General features: G+C 41.2%; 1 protein-coding gene across 1 annotated transcript in view; it reads right to left on the bottom strand.

Annotated features, from left to right (window-relative positions):
• The window catches only part of LOC311244178 (monocarboxylate transporter 2-like), a gene marked incomplete at its 3' end in the record, with an annotated part of 67,942 nt that extends 61,026 nt beyond the window's left edge, over nucleotides 1-6,916 (bottom strand). Inside the window, exon 1 of the mRNA XM_084333585.1 lies at nucleotides 6,849-6,916. Within this exon, the coding sequence (XP_084189711.1) occupies nucleotides 6,849-6,910 (62 nt within the window). The 5' untranslated portion in view covers nucleotides 6,911-6,916. The remainder of the gene's footprint in view (nucleotides 1-6,848) is intronic.
• Between the last annotated feature and the right edge of the window lie 15,202 nt (nucleotides 6,917-22,118).

Raw genomic sequence — 22,118 nt, forward strand, 5'->3', positions numbered from 1 at the left:
TTAAATTATAATTAGGGAAGGGAGGGGGTTGAAATGTGTTTTTGTCCTGTGTTACTGTCTGTGAATTAATGAATTAATGAAAATTGTATTTAACAGATTGCAGAATGGGTACAAATAATACAGTACAGCTCAATACACACAATTGTTAAGGGGTTGCAGACCAGAGAAAGACGTTTGTCTTGTTTACATCAGGGTCCCCCATTTTCAATTCATAGTGACATGTATGACATGCACAACATATATGACATCATATATAATCCGCACCCCCCTCCCTTCTCTCGAATCACTCCACCGCCAAATCACAATCAGGAGAGCCAGAAAAATCATCTCTGACCCCACTCACCCAGCACACCACATCTTCCAGCTGCTGCGGCGCTACAGATCCCTGACCACCAAAACATCCCGTTTAAAAAACAGCTTCTTCCCCACTGCCATACGGACACTGAACTCCTTGTAGTACTCCCCCCCCCCCCCCCCCCGCAACCCCCCTTACCTCTGCTGACATGGACATAAACTCTGAACTGTAATCTATGTAATTGTGTTTTCTTCTAACTGCATGTAGTATGTACGTTGTAAGTGATGTTATATGTTCTATGTTTTATGTTGGAACTGCAATGCACTGAAACCAAATTCCACCAGCCTGGCTGGGTGGTCATTAAAGAAATTGATTGATTGATGACATTTATGGCATAGGGACATACATGACATACAGGTATATAGTACTGTTACATTTGTGACATGATATGCAAATATACAGTACTGTTACCCATAGATCCTGACAGAGAGTATATACATATGATGGGGAGGGGACTGTACATTAGGAGGGGGTGGGTGGGTGGGAGAGATATATACATACGGTGGGGAGAGAATATATACATTACATACGGTGGGGAGGGGACTGTCTATTAGGTGGGGGTGGGGCTGTATGTATGTATGTATGTATGTATGTATGTATGTATGTATGTATGTATGTATGTATGTATGTATGTATGTATGTATGTATGTATGTATGTATGTATGTATGTATGTATGTATGTATGTATGTATGTATGTATGTATGTATGTATGTATGTATGTATGTATGTATGTATGTATGTATGTATGTATGTATGTATATATAAAAGAAAAAAAATACAATAGAAATATTGACTGACGTTTCTTAGGCGACTCTTTCGAAGTTGGTTAAGGTTAGAGTATGGAATCAGGGCTGGTGTTCTATCGCCCTGCTCTAAGACAAACTCTAACCTTAACCAACTTCGAAAGAGTGCCTAAGCTTAACCGGTGAAAGAAAGAGGCGTCACATGATTGGCGCTACCAGAAACGTCAGTGGCCAATCAGAGCGCAGAACGCGAACGCGGAAACTGGAAATCCGTTGGTAAAAGTATTCAGGCGTCGGGGCTGGGATGTGGAGATGCAAGTTTTGACTTTTTATTGCTGTTTTTACCTCAAACGGAAAACCTCAAACTCTTATGAAGAGGAGAAAAAATACTCAAGATTAGCCACTTGCAGACGGCAGGGTGTGACGTACTGTATATTTTAGTTGATGAAATATTTTTGTTGACTAAATATTTTAGTTGATGAAATATGTTTTCATTTCAGTGTCACAGTATGACATCGATCTCCAAAATAAGAAAAAAAAATTAAATTAAATGTGGGGCCTCTAGTGACGAGGGGCCTCCAAAAAATTGTAAAATAAAAGTAAAAAAAAAATAAACAAATATTTGGGTTATCTAGTGACGAGGGCCCTCCAAAAAAATTAAATAAAAGTAAAAAAAATAAAAATAATAATTTGGGTCCTCTAGTGACGAGGGGCCTCCAAAAGGCCTCGAGTGACGAGGGGCCTCAAAATATTTTTTTAATAAAAGTTAAAAAAAGTATAATACTAATTTGGGGCCTCTTGTGACGAGGGGCCTCCAAAAGGCCTCTAGTGACGAGGGGCCTTCAAAAAAATAAAAAATTAAAGTTAATTTTTTTTTTTTAAATGTTGGGGCCTCTAGTGATGGCCCTGGCCATGACCCCGCTTTATAGGAGCGGATGGGGGAGTGGTCAGGCAGGTGGGCGGGTACACAAGGTGAAAGCTTTAATTTTAGGTTATGATTAACACTTTAAGTGCCGAAAACGTGTGTGGCGTCTTTCCTAGCCATGCTAAAGTTGCAGAGGACGCCCTAACTCGTCTTAAATATCAATATTTCAAAAATCTGTGATCGGAATCATATTTCCCCTCTGCAGCCTTCACACACAGTTCTGAGCTCCTCTCAATCCTCTAGCGGTTCAAGAGCGCCATCTGGTGGCCGATCGGCAGAAGCGCCAAACAGGAAGTCATGTGGATGAAGTGGTGATCACCCATATTACTTCCGGGCACTCGCTATAGGTCCCGGGACTCGAGCTTGACACAATACATAGCGATCCGTTGCCAATAACTCGATAAACAACATGATTTGGACGTATATACTATTATACAACCTGGAAATGGACCGGGTATTTCGACATCCCATAATGGAAAACTGTCTACCCCATGCTGATCGCCCAACGGCCCGAGGAGACTGGGGTGAGTTTTAGCGTGTAATATTACCGTGTTCGATACTAACTGATCTGATGAACATATGACCCACATTAGATGAATGGTATAACGCTGCCCACGGAATTATAAACGCCCCCTCGCCCATCCGGTCAACATCAGATGATGTGTAGTAACTTCCAGAAGTACGTCCAGTTGGAATTTGGGTCCTCTAGTGACGAGGGGCCTCAAAATATTTTTTTAATAAAAGTTAAAAAAATAATAATACTAATTTGGGGCCTCTTGTGACGAGGGGCCTCCAAAAGGCCTCTAGTGACGAGGGGCCTTCAAAAAAATAAAAAATAATTTTTTTTTTTTTTTAAATGTTGGGGCCTCTAGTGACGACCCTGGCCATGACCCCGCTTTATAGGAGCGGATGGGGGAGTGGTCAGGCAGGTGGGCGGGTACACACGGTGAAAGCTTTAATTTTAGGTTATGATTAAAGGGACAGTTCCAATAGAGCAAAGCGCTCGCTATTACTCATATAACTAGGGTTATAGAATAACCTTTGTTTTAAGCCATACATATTGGATCCGATTTTTCTTTTATAAAAAAACAGCATTTAAAAGTGAATTGTATCCTTTTAACACTTTCAGCGCTATGCTTAATCCCCATCTCTGCCGCTAGAAGGCCATCTTAAAATGGTAATTTCCTCTGTGTTTCACGATGTTTGCAGAGCTGTGTGGGTGTTCTGTATTATAGCTGTGGAGACAATGGTGGCTCATTTGACAGACACTACTTGTAGTCCAACATGGAAAAAAAAGTTTGTTTCTACACACTGTAGTTTGTAGTTTATTACAGGCTAAACATCGTGCATTTCCAAGATAATCCAGTCTTTTTCCATAGATTGCGAGATAAAACGTGTTATGTGCAATAAGCCCGAATCATTCTGGTTGATTCCCTGAAACCCCAAATACTATTAGCCCTTTATCCAGCCTTCCAGGAAATATACTAGACCAAATCCTGTATAACGCTTATATTCAAGACACTATAAAATGAGAACGTATTGATGAATTCTTTTTTTCTTTAAGCCATTTTGAAGGGACGGTTTATGGTCTCAATTGACAATGAGAATGGACAGATAGCAATACTATAAAGTATAGATTTATCTCTACAAACAGCCCCACGGACTGTGCAAGTCTGTTTACATATGCTGGCCGTCTACAGTGATTTTAGACGCATCCAAATGGCCGCCAATGTGTTAAAGGAAAACTCCAACATTTTGGGAAATTTGCTTATTTAACATCTTCCCTGGAGTTAGACAAGAAGATACATACCTTTTTTGTCTCTGTGCGTGCATTTAGCTTTGGGAACAGTCGCTCCGTTAGCGTAGCTTAGCTTCATCACTGGAAGTGGGGGATATCAGGAGCCTGATGTTCCCTTACACTGTATACAGTCACGAAATACACTCCAAATACAACTCCAAAACGTTCATGTAAACATGTTGTGACCTGTGTATTCACCACGTGGATAAATAAAAAATAATTAGACAATTACGTTTTATAAGCAAATATACTCGGAACAATTTTTTGCCTAACCACTCCTCTCTGAGCGCAGCCAGTGATTTCAACGTGTCGTCGTGATTGTTGACATTCTCATTAATTCAAAGGATCTGAACCGATTGAAGTTTATGGATACCATGACTTAAAATCCTCTTAACTTGACGATTAAAAGCCTCCCCAATTTAGAAAACAGTAATCCAATGGCTGGTATTGTTATACCAGACGCTCTGAGCTAACCGGAGCTAACACAGATCAAGATGGTAAAGCATATATAATGACTTCCTTTCTGGGGTTTTCAAAATAAAAGTGCGACGTTTATAGCAGCGGAAAACATTTATTTTGTACATTATCTAACGTTAACACGAACCTAAACTAACTTTTAGAGTTTACTCGTATCAAACGTGTCACGTGTCCAAATTGCACCAAATCCGACACCGCGTGTCCTTGGGTCCCCGGAAACACACCCTCCCAGTGTGAACGGACAAACTGTTCTCTAGATTATGTGAAGAACACACAGATTTGTTTCTTCTACATTTACATTGCATTGTACAGTATGTTCTCTTGTTGTGCAAATACACCTTCATAAATATAAAGAATATCAAAACCATAGGCCTACCAGTACCACTGATTTGGTCACTTATACTGTAATTGATGCTATTCTTATTTGTTATTGCTATGCTGCTATTTGAAATAATTTTTATCGTTTGCTCTACTGCTTCTGTACTACTTGTGTTGATGAAACAACAAGAAACACGAATTTCCCTCCTATATGCTGTAAAAAGGACAAGGATGTGACAAATAAACATTGAACGTGAAGGATGTTGCTATAGCTAGCTAGTGTCAGTTGGTTGTCGGTGTGGTACTGCTGCCAAAGACAGGACGGAAACGGGTGAAAGGCATCCAGGTGAAGAACGCTCTGCGTGCATTGCACCGTGGACTCCTGGAGAAACCAAAAGTCACGCATTTTCTTCAACAATTTCCACAATAACAGCTGACAAATAATAATACTGAACAAGGACAAACAATTATATAATATACCTGTAGCTGCAAAGCGATACATGCTTTAAAAGGCTTTTTCAAAGTGTCCTGAGGGACTAACCGGTAGATTTTATGAGTGAGTTAGTGACTTTGTGGATCAATGAATTGCTTCCCAACTAAAAGCCAATTTCCTAAAGACTTGAGTCCATGTATCCTGGATGTTTCATACTGTGCTCATATCCAGCCTTCTCTGGCACGAGTAGTCGTGTCCATGAAAGCCATTCAAAAGCCATTGTATAATAAGAAAATGTAAATAATCAGTACAGAAATATATATTATAGTATTATTATTGTCATTATCATTGTATTATTAAATATATATTATTTAATATACACATTATTTCCTTGTAAAGTTGTGTTTTCCAAGAGTGCCATTACATTAGCTCTACTGTACATCCTGAGCGACAGTGGCTCAGGAAGTAGAGCAGTCGTCCAGAGGTTCCCGGTTTGATTCCCACTCCTCCCGGGCAGCGTGTCGTAGTGTCCTTGAGCAAGACACTTAACCCCTAACTGCTCCTGATGAGAAGGTTGGCACCTTGCATGGTTGCCTCTGCTGTCGGTGTGTGAATGTGTGAGTGAATGGGTCAAATGTGAGGAACAAATTGTAAAGCGCTTTGGATAAAAGCTGCTATATATAAATGCAGCCATTTACCATTTACCATTATTATTATCTTTATATTATACATTTTTTATTATTTAATATACACATTATTTCCTATTTTCCAAGAGTACCATTCTATTAAATTATTATTATTATTATTATTATTATTATTATTATTATTATTATTATTATTATTATTATTATTATTATTATTATTATTATTATTATTATTATTATTATTATTATTATTATTATTATTATTATTATTATTTTAATTATTATTATTATTATTAGTATTAGTAGTAGTAGTAGTAGTAGTAGTAGTAGTAGTAGTAGTAGTAGTAGTAGTAGTAGTAGTAGTAGTAGTATTATTATTATTATTATTATTATTATTATTATTATTATTATTATTATTATTATTATTATTATTATTATTATTATTATTATTATTATTATTATTATATAAACACACACACACACGCACACACACACACAGACACACACACACACACACACACACACACACACACACACACACACACACACACACACACACACACACACACACACACACACACACACACACACACACACACACACACAAATGTGTAGGGAAGCGAATTCCATATCAAAAAGCCTCTATTCAACCCTGAACTGATATGCAGACGTACCACTACCAGACTTTGGTGGGTCTCGAGTAATTGTAAATTTAGGGTGGAGTAATTATAATGAGAATAAATCATGGGGGAAAGGAGGAAGTGGATTTTTTTAATTAATGATTTGATTTGATTAATATTGAATATTTTTAATAAAGCAGTGCTCTCTTTGGGGAGGCAATCATTTTTACTAGTTGTTTCTGTCAGCGGTAAATGTGTCCCAGTTTAGTCTCTATGACCCCAGGCTATGTTGCAGTTACCGACCTAAAAATAACATAGCGGTAGTGCATACGTGGATGCCTCCAGGGAGTAGTAAAGAGACTGAAACATTTACATTTATTACGGATATGACATATTAAACCAATATCTTCAGCATTTCTCTTCCTGGAAAGTGGTAACATTGTGTCACTGACCCATTCCTAAAACGTAAAAGGCCCAATCAGTGATCCAAATGTGAACAAATGCAGAGCCCGGTTAGTGTGTTGTGGGACTTACTTGTAGTGTGTGTCAGTATGGCTCTTCTTGGTCTTGCATGCTTGGTATTGAACCACAGTCATATCTGCTGAGACATGTGTTGCCCTGCCCCGGAAGCCCTATCTAACCCCTACACAGCTGGCCTGGTGCAATGCTCCTGCCCCCTGGTGTCCATGCACTCCTTTTCATTTCATTTGATTAGATTAGATTAGATTGTACTTTATTATCATTATATTTGCATACAACAAGGTTTGGGACTCAAACCTACGTAAGGTGTGGTAATAAAAGAGAAACATAAAATACTATACAGAAACATAAGATACTATGCAGGAAACATAAAATACTATACAAGAAACGTAAAATACTATACAGAAACATAAAAAATGCTATACAATAAAACAATGTTACAATACAATATACAAAAGAACACAATATACAAAATAACAACATACAAAATGAGTCTCATACTACTCACTAGTGACTAGTTAGTGTACACACCCAGTGAAGACTGCTGCTGGTTCTGAGTGAAACACAGTCACTTTCCTCTTTGCTAGCAGCCTCCAAAGCGAGTGCTTTTCTTGACACGAGACATTTTACACGAGAGAGCTATCAAACCCTGTGGGCGGGTTTCTTCATGCCTGCTTGCAGATATCTGTGTCCTCTTGTGTAGCTTGATATCAAAGCTTTAGTGGGGGGGAAAACTACAAAAAACAACCCATAACTTGAAAAATTGGGGGCCCGTTAACTGTGCGCGCAGTTTTGTGAATGCCACGCTGGACTGTTGCTTCCAGAAGGAGATTATTTGCTGCTGTTGTGTCTTCCACTTCGTCCATCCCCCCAGACATAGTGAATAGTATAGTCGGACTCGTATCACCCGCACTGGGACCATAATTCCAGGCCAGGCAGGCCCATACCCATACCCCCCCCCCCGGGAAAAAAACTGCGTTTTGTATCTTGCTGTGTTGTATCACGTGGTGGCACTGTAGACTGTAGAGGCTGTATACACTAGTATTAATGCAACCTTCTAACTACTTTCCAAATAATGGATTGTCCAAATGTCGGGTTATAATAGAAAGTGTCCTTTATAGAAGTTTACCGGTGCACGTTATTACATTTCTCTACTTCACTGGCGCTCTCTGTGATCTATCGATTCATTATAGTATCACTCACCCTCGCGCTGATGCCGTCAGTTCAACATAATGACCAGGGGCGGATTTAGGATTGTAGAAGATCCGGGGCTTAGCCCAGATAGGTGCCCGCGCGAGCGGGCATGGATTTCTTTTACTTCGACACCACAACCTTTAACTTATACCACCACCTTAAAGCGGACAACAGGCACTAGAGAACACTTAAATTCACACCCTTTAATTAATGAAGCAAACTATAATAATTTATAATAATAATAATAATAATAATAATAATAATAATAATAATAATAATAATAATAATAATAATAATAATAATAATAATAATAATAATAATAATAATAATACACTGTGTTTGTATAGCACCTTTCATACAAGAATTGCAGCTCAAAGTGCTTCACAGCAGTACAAAAAGACAGGCATAAAATTAGCACAACATTGGCAGATCAAGAGCAATGCATAAAGTGCAGACATAAAGCATAAAATAGATAGCAGTAAAATAGACAAAGTCAAGGTAAGACATAGAACATTAAATCACATCGTTTTTCATATTAGGATCTAAGATCTAGGGTTAACTCGCCGAACGTTGAGCGACAGGACCCCCGAAAACCAGAGTATAGTCGGGTTTTCAACGTTGTTTCTTTTAGTCGATATTTCCATTCATAAAGACATGCCGGCAGCCTGTGTTATCACTGGGGATGGGTCTGAGATCTCAAAAGTCCAATACCGCCGCCTAACACCTTGCAGCCGCTATTGCACTCCATTTGAAACGATGTGGCTTGGTGTCTGTCATTTTGGAAATTACACCAGACCACCCTGAAACTACACTCATATTCACAACGGTATAAAACGGAAATGTATGGATGGAAAAATGATCTGTTTTTTGCATCTTGACCGGAAGAAACTCAATGACAATCGACTATATTATTAGATCCATAGCTATAATATATAATATAGCTTTAGGCCTGCAAACACAGCCACGTATCCCCATGTTAAAAGGAGCTGGCCTTTCAACAGTAACAGTAAACAGCACCATCTGGCGCTGAAAGTGTTAATATGCGTCTTTGTTTACGGTTTGATTATCACTGATACAAAGTAAAATAGTGCAGTGCAATAAAATAGTAAAATAGAATAAAATAATGCAATAGTGTATTGCAATAAAATAGTTATCATCGTATTTTTTCGGGAGGCCGGTAAGGAGTGCATTACAGTAGTCGAGTTGGCTTGAGATAAAGGCATGGATCTGGTTTTCAGCGTCCTTTTGATTTATAAATGGCCGTACTTTAGCTATCTTTCTAAGGTGGAAGAATTATGTTTTTGTCAACTTGTTGATTGTGATTTAAAGCTTAGGTCTGAGTCTACCATAACACCAAGACTTAACTCACTCAAATACAGTTAGCAGCTGGATAGACTACAGATGGAAATTAGCTTCTGCTAAATCTGGTGCAAACATATTTTCACAATGATTAATTGTCAAAAAAAAATTTATTCTGGGCTTTTCAGAAAACATTCTGGGCTTGCGCCCAAGTAGCCACCCCCTAGCCCCGCCCCTGATAATGACGCGTTCCTTCCATCTCCGCGGCTTCAATATCAGCATCCAAATGATCCATCAGACTTATTATAGCTGTTCTATTTCCCGGTCAGGTTCCAACAAACTGTCTTCTTTAACTCCCAGTACATCCAATAAAGTGCTCAAGTGATCAACATTCGGAGTTTCCAAGTCAATTTCAATGTCCATCTGATTCAAAACTTGTGTAGTAACACCTCTGATTGCGCCCCGCTTTCGTCTCATTCTTGCAATTTTAGTCCGACGTCCGTCTTCACCCATTCTAGAGCGATCCAAAACGTTCATATCTCCCGGGTTTCGGCAGAGGCCAAACCATAACCACTTCTAAGCAGAGAATATTATGTACAAGGCGGAAGAGCCCTTCGGAGCTAAACCAATCAGAGAGGGTCTTCGCTGTACGCAGGCTAGCCAATCAGAGAGCGTCTTCGCAAACTGCGGCTACGAAAAAAAAAATGCATTCCTGCCTGCTTGCCTGAACTTATATATGCGCAAATAGAAACATGTATACCGACCTGGCCTGCTTCGGAGTTCAGTGGCCTGACTGCGGGCACAAACAAACAAATTTAAAAATAAAAAAAAAGCATTTGCCAGTCTGCCAGGGCAGCCAGGCCATGCCAGTCTGCCAGGCCACCGGGAAAACTCCCGGTGGTCCCGATGGTCAGTCCGCTAGTGCATCTGACCACATCACCCCCGTTCTCATTCAACTACACTGGCTCCCTACAAAAACCTTCTACTCACCTTCAAAGCCCTCCATAATCTAGCCCCAATAAACATAACTTCCTGCTTTCCTGCGTCGGACGCTTTTTTCTGTCGTTCTGCTACCTTAACGTTATAATTCATGATTAATTATAACCCTTCAACTCTAAATACTCAGTACGATAACTTCCAGTTCCTATGATGGTACTTCTCTAGAACTTTTAATCTATATTATTCCGCATCATCGCAGGGAGCATGGGAGGACTAGGGAGATGAAGGGAGGCGAAGGGAGTCTCCGTCTTATCAGCTAAACACAAAAGACTGTGTCGGCACCTGGAGAGAGGATTGGTAAGCACATCCTGCTGAAGGCGAGTACCCTAGACCCCGGTTGTGAAGCGACCAGCGAAGGACAACAAGGCCCACCATCACCAGCTAAGTGCCTAGCTTAGCTTCAGAAATAAGGCAAGATGACAACAAACATACACACAGTCTCTCCAGACTGTATTAGTTGTCTCAACTTCAAAGAGAAAATCATGGAGTTAGAAGCTCGGGTTACTAATCTATACCAGATCCATGAGGATGAGAAACTTCTGGACACGATACCCGAGGCAGCTGTGGCAAACAGCATCATCACCGACAAGCCTCTATCTCCACCAGCCAAGGACCCGTGGCCTGCTCTCGGTGCTAAACCGAAGAAGTGGCCGCGCACCGAACCGTTGATTAAGTTCCAGGAGAATAGGCGGAGTAAGCGAAACAGACACTCTTCCAGCATAGGCTCTCCCCCTCTCTTGCTCAGAAACAGCTTTGAGTCACTTGGAACTCCCAAGGCAAAAAGACACCAGAGTATTGACAAAAACTAAAAAGAAGTCTACAACCAGAGCCTCCCCCTGGTTGAACTATGGTGGCAGAGAAGAAAAGAGGAAAAGTCGTGAAGCAGAGAGAAAATGGAGGAAAACAAAAACCACTATCTGTTGTGATATCTACAAAATATGCTTTAACTGCCTATAATGATGATGGCGCTGAATGATGAATGATGATGATGATGGCGCTGCTCCGACCGGCTGCCTCTCTGTTCGCTCCGTCGAGACTGTGTTTACTTTTGTTAATATTTATAGTTTTTAGAGTTTTGTTCGTACCAACTGTTGGTGCATTTAATGTATATGACCGTCAGTCACTCATAGACATTGGATTACGGGAAACTTATCAACTGGATTACTCACTGGATCAGCTTTCCGAACCGCATCAATGGCCTGAAGAAATTCTCCGGAGATCAGGACCAGATCCTTTGTTCCTAGACCCCAGGAACAGAGGAACCAGACGGCGAGGGAAGAGGGCTGGGATCCGTAACAGGCTGAGATCCAGACGCCACCGTACACCACTGCCCAGTATATTGCTAGCCAATGTACAATCAATTGACAATAAACTGGATGACATCCGAGCAAGGATTCAATATCAAAGAGACGTTAGGGACTGCAACGTCCTCTGCTTCACCGAGACGTGGTTGACGCCGGACGTCCCAGACCACGCAATTCAACCGGCTGATCACTTCTTTATCCATCGCAAGGATCGGTCATCAGCAGAGTCCGGTAAACAACGTGGAGGAGGTATTGCCTTCATGTTTAACAAAAATTGGAGCGACCCAACTAACGTGAAGGAATTATCCAACCACTGCTCCCCAGAACTGGAATATATAACCATCAAGTGTCGTCCTTTCTTCCTCCCGAGGGAGTTAACGGCGATCGTCCTGGTCGGAGTGTATATTCCACCGCAAGCCAGCAACAAGGTTGCGCTCTCCAGACTACACGACGAGGTAAATAGAATCCAAGTGGCGAATGTTAACGCCGCCATTTTAGTTCTGGGAGATTTCAATAGCGCCAATCTGAGAAAGGTATTGCCTGACTTCTATCAGCATGTGACTTGCAACACCAGAGGCGGTAACATCCTAGATCACTGTTACACGCAATTTAAAGGTGGCTACAAGGCTCATTCTGATAGTGGCTTTGGTAAGTCAGATCACGCATCCATTTTTCTTTCACCAAAGTACAGACAGAGAATTAAAAGTACTCCCGTAGTCTCGCGAGAGGTGCAGAAATGGGATGTGACGTCAGAGGAGACGATCCGGTCAGTGTTTCACCACACAGACTGGATTGTGTTCCGCGACACAGATAACATTAATGCCTACACGGAGACAGTGCTGGACTATGTTTGTACTAGGGTGAAAGAAACAATCCCCACTACCAAAATGAAAGTTTACCCAAATCAAAAACCCTGGGTAGACAAATCCGTCCGTGAAGCTCTGAGAGAGCGCACCAAAGCATACAACGACGGCCTAGAGGCAGGCAACATGAATGACCACAAGGTGGCGCGATACAACGTAAGGAGGACAGTGTCAGAGGCCAAACGACGCTACAGGGATAAAATTGAACTCCAGTTTGAACAAGCTGACTCTAGAGCTATGTGGCAGGGGCTCAAAACGATGACAGACTACAAAGGCGCCTCCCTCAAACTGAACAGTGACATCTCCTTAGCAAATGACCTCAATACCTTCTATGCGAGGTTTGATGCTGGTAATAACAACACCAGCTCACAAGCCTCGGCAATGGGGGGGGGGGGGGTCGGCTGCTGATGGAGGCGCAGTGTTCAGGGTAACAGAGCATGAGGTGAGGCGGACCTTTAAAAAAGTGAATATCAGGAAGGCAGCAGGTCCAGACGGCATCCCCGGCCGCGTCCTAAAAGTCTGTGCCGACCAACTGGCCCCAGTATTCACTGACATATTTAACCTGTCCTTAGAACAGGCTGTCATCCCCACCAGCCTGAAGAAGTCCACTATTATCCCTGTACCCAAAAAATCCAAGCCTGCTTGCCTCAACGACTACCGCCCTGTAGCTCTCACCTCCATAGCCATGAAGTGCTTCGAGAAGCTAGTAAAGGGCTACATCTGCTCCTCCCTCCCCATCAACATGGACCCCCTGCAATTTGCATACCGCCCCAACAGGTCCACGGAGGACGCCATATCCCATGTGCTGCACACAGCAGCATCACACCTGGACAAGAGGCAGGGGAACTATGTGAGAATGCTATTCATCGACTACAGCTCGGCATTCAATACCATAGTCCCCTCCATACTCATAGCCAAGCTCAGGGACCTGGGCTTGGGCTATGACCTCTGCCAGTGGGTCTTGGACTTCCTGACTGGCAGACCCCAGGTGGTGAGAGCAGGCAACTGCACCTCCTCATCCATCACCCTCAACATAGGGGCCCCCCAGGGCTGTGTTCTGAGTCCCCTCCTCTACTCCCTGTACACACACGACTGTGTGGCTCAGCGGAGTAGCAATACAATCGTCAAATTTGCTGACGACACAGTGGTGGTGGGCCTGATCTCTGCCAACGACGAGAGGGCCTACCTGGAAGAGGTCAAGGTCCTGGCGGGATGGTGCCAGGAAAACAGCCTCTCCCTGAACGTCAGCAAAACAAAGGAGATGATTGTGGACTTCAGGAGGTCGGGGGTCAAGGACTACAGCCCCCTCAGCATCGACGGGGCACCGGTTGAGAGAGTCAACAGCTTTAAGTACCTCGGAGCCTACATATCCGAGGACTTGACATGGACCACACACATTAACAGTGTTGTGAAGAAGGCACGACAACGCCTCTACTTCCTCAGGCGCCTAAGGAAGTTCCAAGTCAGCCAGAAGATCCTTAAGAACTTCTACTCATGTACAATAGAGAGCATCTTGACCGGCAACATCACCTCCTGGTTTGGGAATAGCACTGCACAAGACCAAAGCAGACTACAAAGAGTGACACGTTCAGCCGAACGCACAATTGGAGGGGGGCTCCCCACCCTCCAGAACATTTACTACAAGCGTTGCAAGGGCAAGGCTAAGAGAATCATTAAAGACTCCAGTCACCCGAACAACTGCCTCTTTGAACTGCTGCGGTCAGGCAAGCGATACAGGAGTCTCAAGGCGAGCACAGAAAGACTCAGAAGAAGCTTCTATCCCCAGGCCATCAGGCTGCTAAACGAACAATGAATGAACACTACACAACAACAACCACCAAACGCACATAGCACACACATCCACACGCACACACTCACTTTAAACAAACACACTGTAGCACCCACTCCACACACTTATAGCACACACCCACTTTAAACAAACACACTGTAGCACCCACTCCCCACACTTTATATTTATGGATGAAGGATTGCACTACAACTCGTACACCTTACTGTAAATTGTACCTAAAATTGTACCTCATCCCATTTCTGCTTTGCACTAGATAGTACTGTACATTAGTACACTGCATAGTATTGTGTATTGTATATTATATGGTAACTCAGAACATTGTACATATGTCTATACCGAACACTGTGACCTCATTTTCTTCTTCTAAATTCATGCTATATTATGTTATTATGTTATTTGATACTATCTTGTCTAGCACAGTCTCTGGAGCGTAACAGTAAGAAGCATTTTGTATGAAAGTATTCTGTACTTCTGTATGACAACTATTAAAGAACTATAACAGAACCATCCGACTAGCAAGGAAAGGACATGTTTCCAATATTATCACAGAAAATGCCGGAAATTCCAGAGTTCTTTTCAGCTGCTAAACACTGCCATTGCCCTAGGCCCCCTGGGCTCAAATATCCGCTCCTCTGTCAGAAACCTTGGAGTAATCTTCGACAGAAATTTTAAATTTGATAAGCAGGTTAGTTCGGTGGTCCAAACTAGCTTTTTCCACCTCAGACTCCTAGCCAAGACCAAACCATACCTCTCCCAGAAGGATCTGGAGAGGGTGATCCATGCCTTTATCTCGACCCGGCTGGATTACTGCAATGCGTTGTATATCGGCATTGACCAGTTGCTGCTTCGTCGCCTGCAACTGGTACAAAATGCGGCTGCCCGCCTGCTTTCCGGTACCAGGAAACGTGACCACATTACACCAGTTCTGGCTTCTCTCCACTGGCTCCCTGTCCGTTTCCGTATTGATTTTAAACTTTTACTGACTGTTTTTAAAGCACTACACAGGCTGGCTCCACCGTACCTAGCTGAGCTCCTACATCACCCCACCCCATCCAGAGCCTTAAGGTCTGCTGACCAGCTGCTGCTGGAGGTGCCTAGGACCAGGCTAAAAACCAGGGGAGATAGAGCCTTTGCTGCTGCTGCCCCCAGACTCTGGAACAGCCTCCCCCTCCACATAAGATCTGCCCAGAGCCTGGAGGTTTTTAAATCCTTGCTCAAAACACATCTCTTCTCCCTGGCCTTTGACCAGAGCTAGCCCAGCATCTATACATGACGTCAGCTGTCACTCTACATTTTTATCAAATTTTCTTGTCTCTTTTATTGCACTTTGCACTTTGCACTTTGCACTGTACTGTACTCGACCTCTTTTCTAGTGTATTTTTATTGCATTGTATGTGTTTTTTATCATGTTGTGAAGCACTTTGGTTTGGCTGTTAGTCATTTGTAAACGTGCTATACAAATAAAACTGACTTGACTTGACTTGACTGTCTCTGCCCCCCCACTCCCCTCAACAGCTAAATGTGAGGACTTTAAATTGACTTGAAAAACCTTTTTCTCTGGCTGTGTTAGGGTGGTGTCTATAGAACCCACGAGCAGAACACAAGGCACAGGAGAATGAGGCGGTTTAGGGTATTTAATGGTGAAACCCTGAAGACAACAAGGCAGGCAGTGAGGCAGTACAGGTGAGGGATGTGTGTGTCCCTGAGGTCCCGGGATAGTCTGGTGATGTCCAAGGGTGGAGGTGCAGGCCGGAGGTGTGTGATCCTACACACAGGAGAACAGGGGTTAGAATGATTCAGACTACCGAGCACACAAAAACGCACTATAAATATATAGAGGATAGAGGTCCAGATAAGAGTCCTAATACCAAGACAGGTGAAACAACACTCGGACCAGCAGTGGCAGGGGTGCAGGCCTCTTATCCTGGCTCAGTGATGATGAGACGAGCCTCAGGTGTGTAGACCGGCCCAGGTAGGCAGGCTGAGGGTGAAGTGGGAACATGGAGGGACCCAGGGACCCATATGGTAGCGGGGGACCTGCTGATAGACAGGGGAGAGAAAGGCCCTGGCTGTGGCTGTAACAGGCTGTGTGTTGAACTGGATCAAAACATATATCAGAGGAAGGACGTTTTGTTAGTCTAGGAGGCCATACATCAGAGAAACATGAGAGCCGCTACAGGGTTGCCCAAGGGAGCTGTTTAGGTCCATTACTCTTTTCTCTCTATATGCTACCGCTCTGCGACATCATCAGAGAGTATGTTATATATTTACACAGCTATGCGGTTGATACACAATTGTACATAACCGCTGAATGTGACAGCCATAAACTCCATTACCAACTGCCTGTCAGCAATAATGAAATGGATGCACGATAACATTCTCATTTTTAAAAGGCAGCTTAAAACCTCTCTTTACCAAAGCATTTGACTGACTTTACACTATTATATATCACTGATTCTTGAGAGTCGGGACAAAACACTTTTTAATATTATATTTTGAGAATGCACACTATATTGATTAGAGTTGTATATTCATATAGAGAAAGGTCTGAGCTATTTAACCATGTAAAGGTGCGGGCTCTACATAGAAAAACATTTTGAACAAATTCACATGTTTCCCTTTGAAACTTGATTTGGGTTAACTCCGTCAGACACACAAAAAAGTATATAATTCTAATTATTCCAGTCCAACAAGAATCTAAGGTTCTGAAGTATGTTGTAATAGTGTTTAGTTACTCTGGTATGCAATCAAATATAATATATAAACCTCAGGTGTAATTTCACACTATTCTGAAAACACAGATTTAGAAATATTTGCATTTTCAAACTTTGTTTTTAATTTTGATATGATAAAAAAAAGATCATTAAGTAAATAAGACAAGAGGATGAAGATCTGATGCTCCTTTATTACTTAAACAACATAAACTGAAGAAGGAATTTGTATTTTCCACAGAATTAACAAAAACAAACATCTGACGGTGTTGACAAAGATCTGACGGAGTTGACGAGAAACTGACAGAGTTGACTAAATTGTATATGCATCTCTGATAAATGAACACATGCATTTTTTAAACAGATGGAAGTGACAATGATAAGAACTAATAACTCCTTGTTAATGTTAATACTGAACATTTTGTTAACTCAATTGTAATAACAACAAACTTTACATACACTGTTTCCAACTATTACAAAATGCACTGTTTCCAACAACAAAAACAGTCATGGAGACCAGGACCCCTTCTTCTCGTCCCTGTTTTCATCTACCCAACTTCCTGATCTCCACGTTCTCACCCTGCACTTCTCCTCTTCGTTTCCTTCTGCATTTCCGATTAGTTTCACTATGATGTCTTGAACTGGGCAGAAACAGAACCTTTTCTGTTGGACCATGGGGATGCAGAAATTCCACTTTTACATCTTGTTGATCTGTATCCACATCGATGATCTTGGCTAGCCACCAGTGGTCATCATATTAGGGCGGGCCATACTTTTGTGCAAACATGAATTTTAAAGAAATCTTAACATGAGGGGTGTCTAAAATATGTGTTTCTTGTGGGGAATTAAAATATAGGAAACATTTTCGGATATGATAACTCTAACTTACATCATTTTGTATTTCAAACTGGCAGATTTGACCATTTTTCACCCCTTTGCAGGGCCGGACTGGGGGAATTATTCAGGCCAGGAAATATAGTGCGAAATATAGCCCAAGTCAGGCACATTTTTAAGCAGGGGGTCTGGGGGTCCCCCACCAGGAAGATTTTTGTTACAATGACTTAATTCCCTACATGCTGGTGCAGGACTTTTCAAATGTTTACCCTTTAAATGCCATTGTTTGTGATGGCATCACAAATTATTGTTAAAAAAACACACACATTTAAATATTTTCAATATATCAAATGCAAAGTGGATTTTTCTGGGGGGGATTATTACAGGCTAATAATTGTTATAATCATCATGTGTCAATGATTAGCAACAACACTGATTTTGATGGATTTTTAGTTTTTGTAATGTCAGACTTAACAACTCAGAAATCAGAAAAGTTAGAGTATTTCATTTTTAATCTGACATTACAAGAAAAATTTTAATGGTTATGATCAGGACTGAAGTTGAATAAAAGATTTATGCGGGGAAAAAATGACAGGGGATGATGATGATGCATGGTAACATTAGCTATGTTAGCTAGCTAGCATGTTTATTTTTATCACTGACTAACCTGGTGGTCCCGTGGTGCAAGAAAACATTTGGTCAATGTTGCCACATTTAGCGGCAACATTTAGGGCGTCCCGTCTCTGCTCCATGCTTCCTCTTTTTTTCACTGTTGAAGTGTTGAAACATTTCATTTCCAGTAATTCCCATCTGACTGTTCTGTGAAATACAAGCAGTCAGCAGTATGTATTTTTCTCTCCCTCCCTCTCTGCCCCACCCTTCCTCTTTTTTCCACTGTTGAAACATTTCATTTCCAGTAATTTCCATCTGACTGTTCTGTGAAATACAAGCAGTAAGCAGTATGTATTTTTCTCTCTTTCCCTCTCTGCTCGACCCTTCCTCTTTTTCCACTGTCCATCTTCAAGCGCAGGTTATGCTTGAAATTTTGTCTTTCGCTGTCTCTCCCTGTCATTTTGCAGAAGTGCCATCTGCCATTCCATTCGCCATCTGAAGACATGGCTCAAAAGGGACTATACCTAGACACTTAGCTTAAGGCACCGTTGCATGTTGTATGAGTCTGTATGTATATAAATGTTAAATGGTATATGTGATGTGTTGTGATGTCACGTTTTGTATGATGCATGTTTTAAGCATCACATTCCCCCACCCCCCTACAAGGACCACAATGGAAATAAGCTCTGAGCTTTTTTGTGTTTCATCCTTGGCAGTATATCCCGACTGTGCTCTTCTGTCACATGTTTATTTTTTATATTGTCAAATAAAGTCATTAATTCATTCATTCATTCATCTCAACTGTCAATCAGTTGTATGGCCTGGTACCGCCTCCACCAATCACATGCGGCTCCCTTTGTGTGTGTGTGACAGACAGACAGAGCTCCCGATGGCCAGTCCGGGCCTTCGCCATACATGGATGCCAACATGAATCTGAAGGAAATCCTAACATGCAAGGTGTCTAAATGATGCATTTCTTAATGGCGAATTTAAATATGAGTACATTTTTGGGATAGGATAACTCTAACCTACATAATTTTGTATTGCAAAATTTCGAAGATTTTAAAAGATATGGGAAATAATTTATAATGACAAAGCCATCATTAGCACTATCCATCATCACACATCGTCACACGTGCAGAGTTCAGGAAGAAATCCTGGACATTCTGTGTTACACCCTGTATGAATGTTGGCTTTTTCTGAGGATGCTCCCTTTCTCTCATTAACTTATAGGTTAACCCAAAGTCTTTCATTTGTTGAAGAAGACGATACTTTTTAAGAATCGTGCCTGATGAACTCAGTGCTGGTTTTTGGCGCCGTGGGCCAGGAGTTTGTTTGTTTGTCTTCAGCTCTCTTCTGAGGATGTGGTGGAATAGCAGGGCCTTTTGGATTTTCTGATTCCTTACTTTGCTTCCTGATAGCATATTCTTTGTTTCCGTGCCTGGAGAGTCCAGTGGTGATGTACAGTATTTGTAGCCTTTTTTCAGCACATTATTGTTTTTCTCAGGTTGTTTTGTTGCTTTGTTACATTTGTAATCTTCTCTTTTAAAGTTTGTATTTATCTTGAATGCCTTTTTCGTGTTTTACTTTGTTTCTGTTCCTGTCTGAGAGACTCTCTGCGCTGTCTGGCATTGTTATCTAGAATATCCTGATCTGGGGGGGTGTCTGCCTCCAGCACCGCACCTTCACAGGACCTTTTCTATCTGCACCTTTTCTGGACCTCTCTCCAATATTTTCTCCGATACCTCTGTGCCCTGTCTCCCATCTTGTCTATTTCTATTACTTTTTTGTCTTGAACCCTCTTTTTCCACCTTTGTCTTTCCTGCTCTTGCATGACATGTTTGCTCTCTTCGTCACTGTGTAATTCTTCTCTTCTCTTTCATTGGTACTCTCTATTTCTTCTCCTTCACTCCTCAACTGACAATTTCTGTCTAGCCATGCTTTCCTATAATACAAAAGTCATGAAAATGTATTAGAATAAGACTATAAAATCAGGTGACTATTTAATAAACATGATTGATTGATTGACGTTAAAGCTGCAGTGCGTAGTTTCTACAACTAGATGTTGCAAACATCTTCACACTGGCTTGTGCAGACAAAATCCATGTTCAGTGGAAGCAGTGGGAGAAAATTCAAAGACATTCATTCCAATAATCCTAGGGTATATTACAACTAGTGCTGTCAATGGATTAAAATATATAATCGTGATTAATCGCATGATTGTCCATAGTTAACTCGCGATTTATCATGAATTAATCGCATTTTTTTTAACATATCTTTTTTTATCTACCTTAAACAGATATTTTTCAAGTTCCAAGTTTTAATAATCTTATCAACATGAGTCAACAAATGCTTGCTTTATGCAGCCATTTAACACAAAAGGATGACCCTCATGCATTGCAAATTTGCATCAAATTCAAAACAGTGATGCACAAAATAACTTAAAAGAAAATAATAATTTAAAACAATGAATAAAGTGTGCATGAAATAATAGGGGAAAGAAAACGTTAGAAACTTGTTACATTCACCCACACAAGGGCTGAGTAATCACACACACCCCCTCTCTCTCTCACACTCACACTCTCCCGGCTCTCTTTCTCTCTTGCCCCTTCCTCATCTCTCTCACCCCCCTCTCTCTCTATATATATCTCACACACACACACACACTTCAGAAACAAACATAGTATCAATGAGAGCATCAATAATACACCTGAGTGAAGTCTAGTAATACAAAAATAATAATAATCTTAAAAGTTAATCGTGAGTTAAAAAAAATTGTGGCGTTAATAGAATCGGGCGATAACGCGTTAATACCGTGTTAACTTTGACAGCCTTAATTACAACTGATAAGATTGTGACAACTGACTAGCAAAGAATTATCCTGTTGATCACTCCATACCATAATGTATTACACTATGGATGGAAAGTCAGAGAAAGGATGATGCAGCAATCTAGACACGCATGGACCAGTCCTATATTAAGAATTATTATAAAGATATTAAGATGAAATCAAATCAAATCAAATTTATTTGTAAGGCCCGACAACACACGTTAATGTCCCCATGGGCCGTACACGTCTTCTTTAAACAAGTCAAGAAGAAACATAACAATAAGTCAAGAACAGAACAAGAACACCATAAGGTCCAACAAATTTAAAAGAAATGCAAATAAATGAAAGAATGCAAGCACTCCCAGACATACCCCACGCGAAGGTAAGGAACAACTCACTAAAACCTAACAAATATCCACAGTTTACCACCGTGCCCCTCTGCTCTGATGATCTAAGTAAACAGTATAATAACAAGAATAACTGTTTTCTTCTGTCTTGTATCTCTTCTGGGATATGAAAGGGCAACATGGAACTCCTTCCCCGCTCTATAAGAGGCAAGAGTGTAGATGTTTGGTAGTGAAAACTACACACTGCACCATATTTTACATCAATCAATCAATCAACGTAGACAAGTGATATATTTATAATTATTTATTAACACATGTGCTGGGAAAGTAAGACAATTATTCAATAAGCAGACCACAGCCTGCCCATGCTCTGATGCATGCTATTATATGCACACTTCTGTGCAGATAAAACTCTGAAATAACATTTAAATCCTTTACCATGTTCAAAAATAGTATAATAATAGCATATTATGAGGTTATTGATGGATTTGTCAACTCCATCAGTTTACACGTCAACTCCG

Source organism: Notolepis coatsorum (genome assembly GCF_963971535.1).
Source record: "Notolepis coatsorum genome assembly, chromosome: 17".
NCBI classification, from domain to species: domain Eukaryota; kingdom Metazoa; phylum Chordata; class Actinopteri; order Aulopiformes; family Paralepididae; genus Notolepis; species Notolepis coatsorum.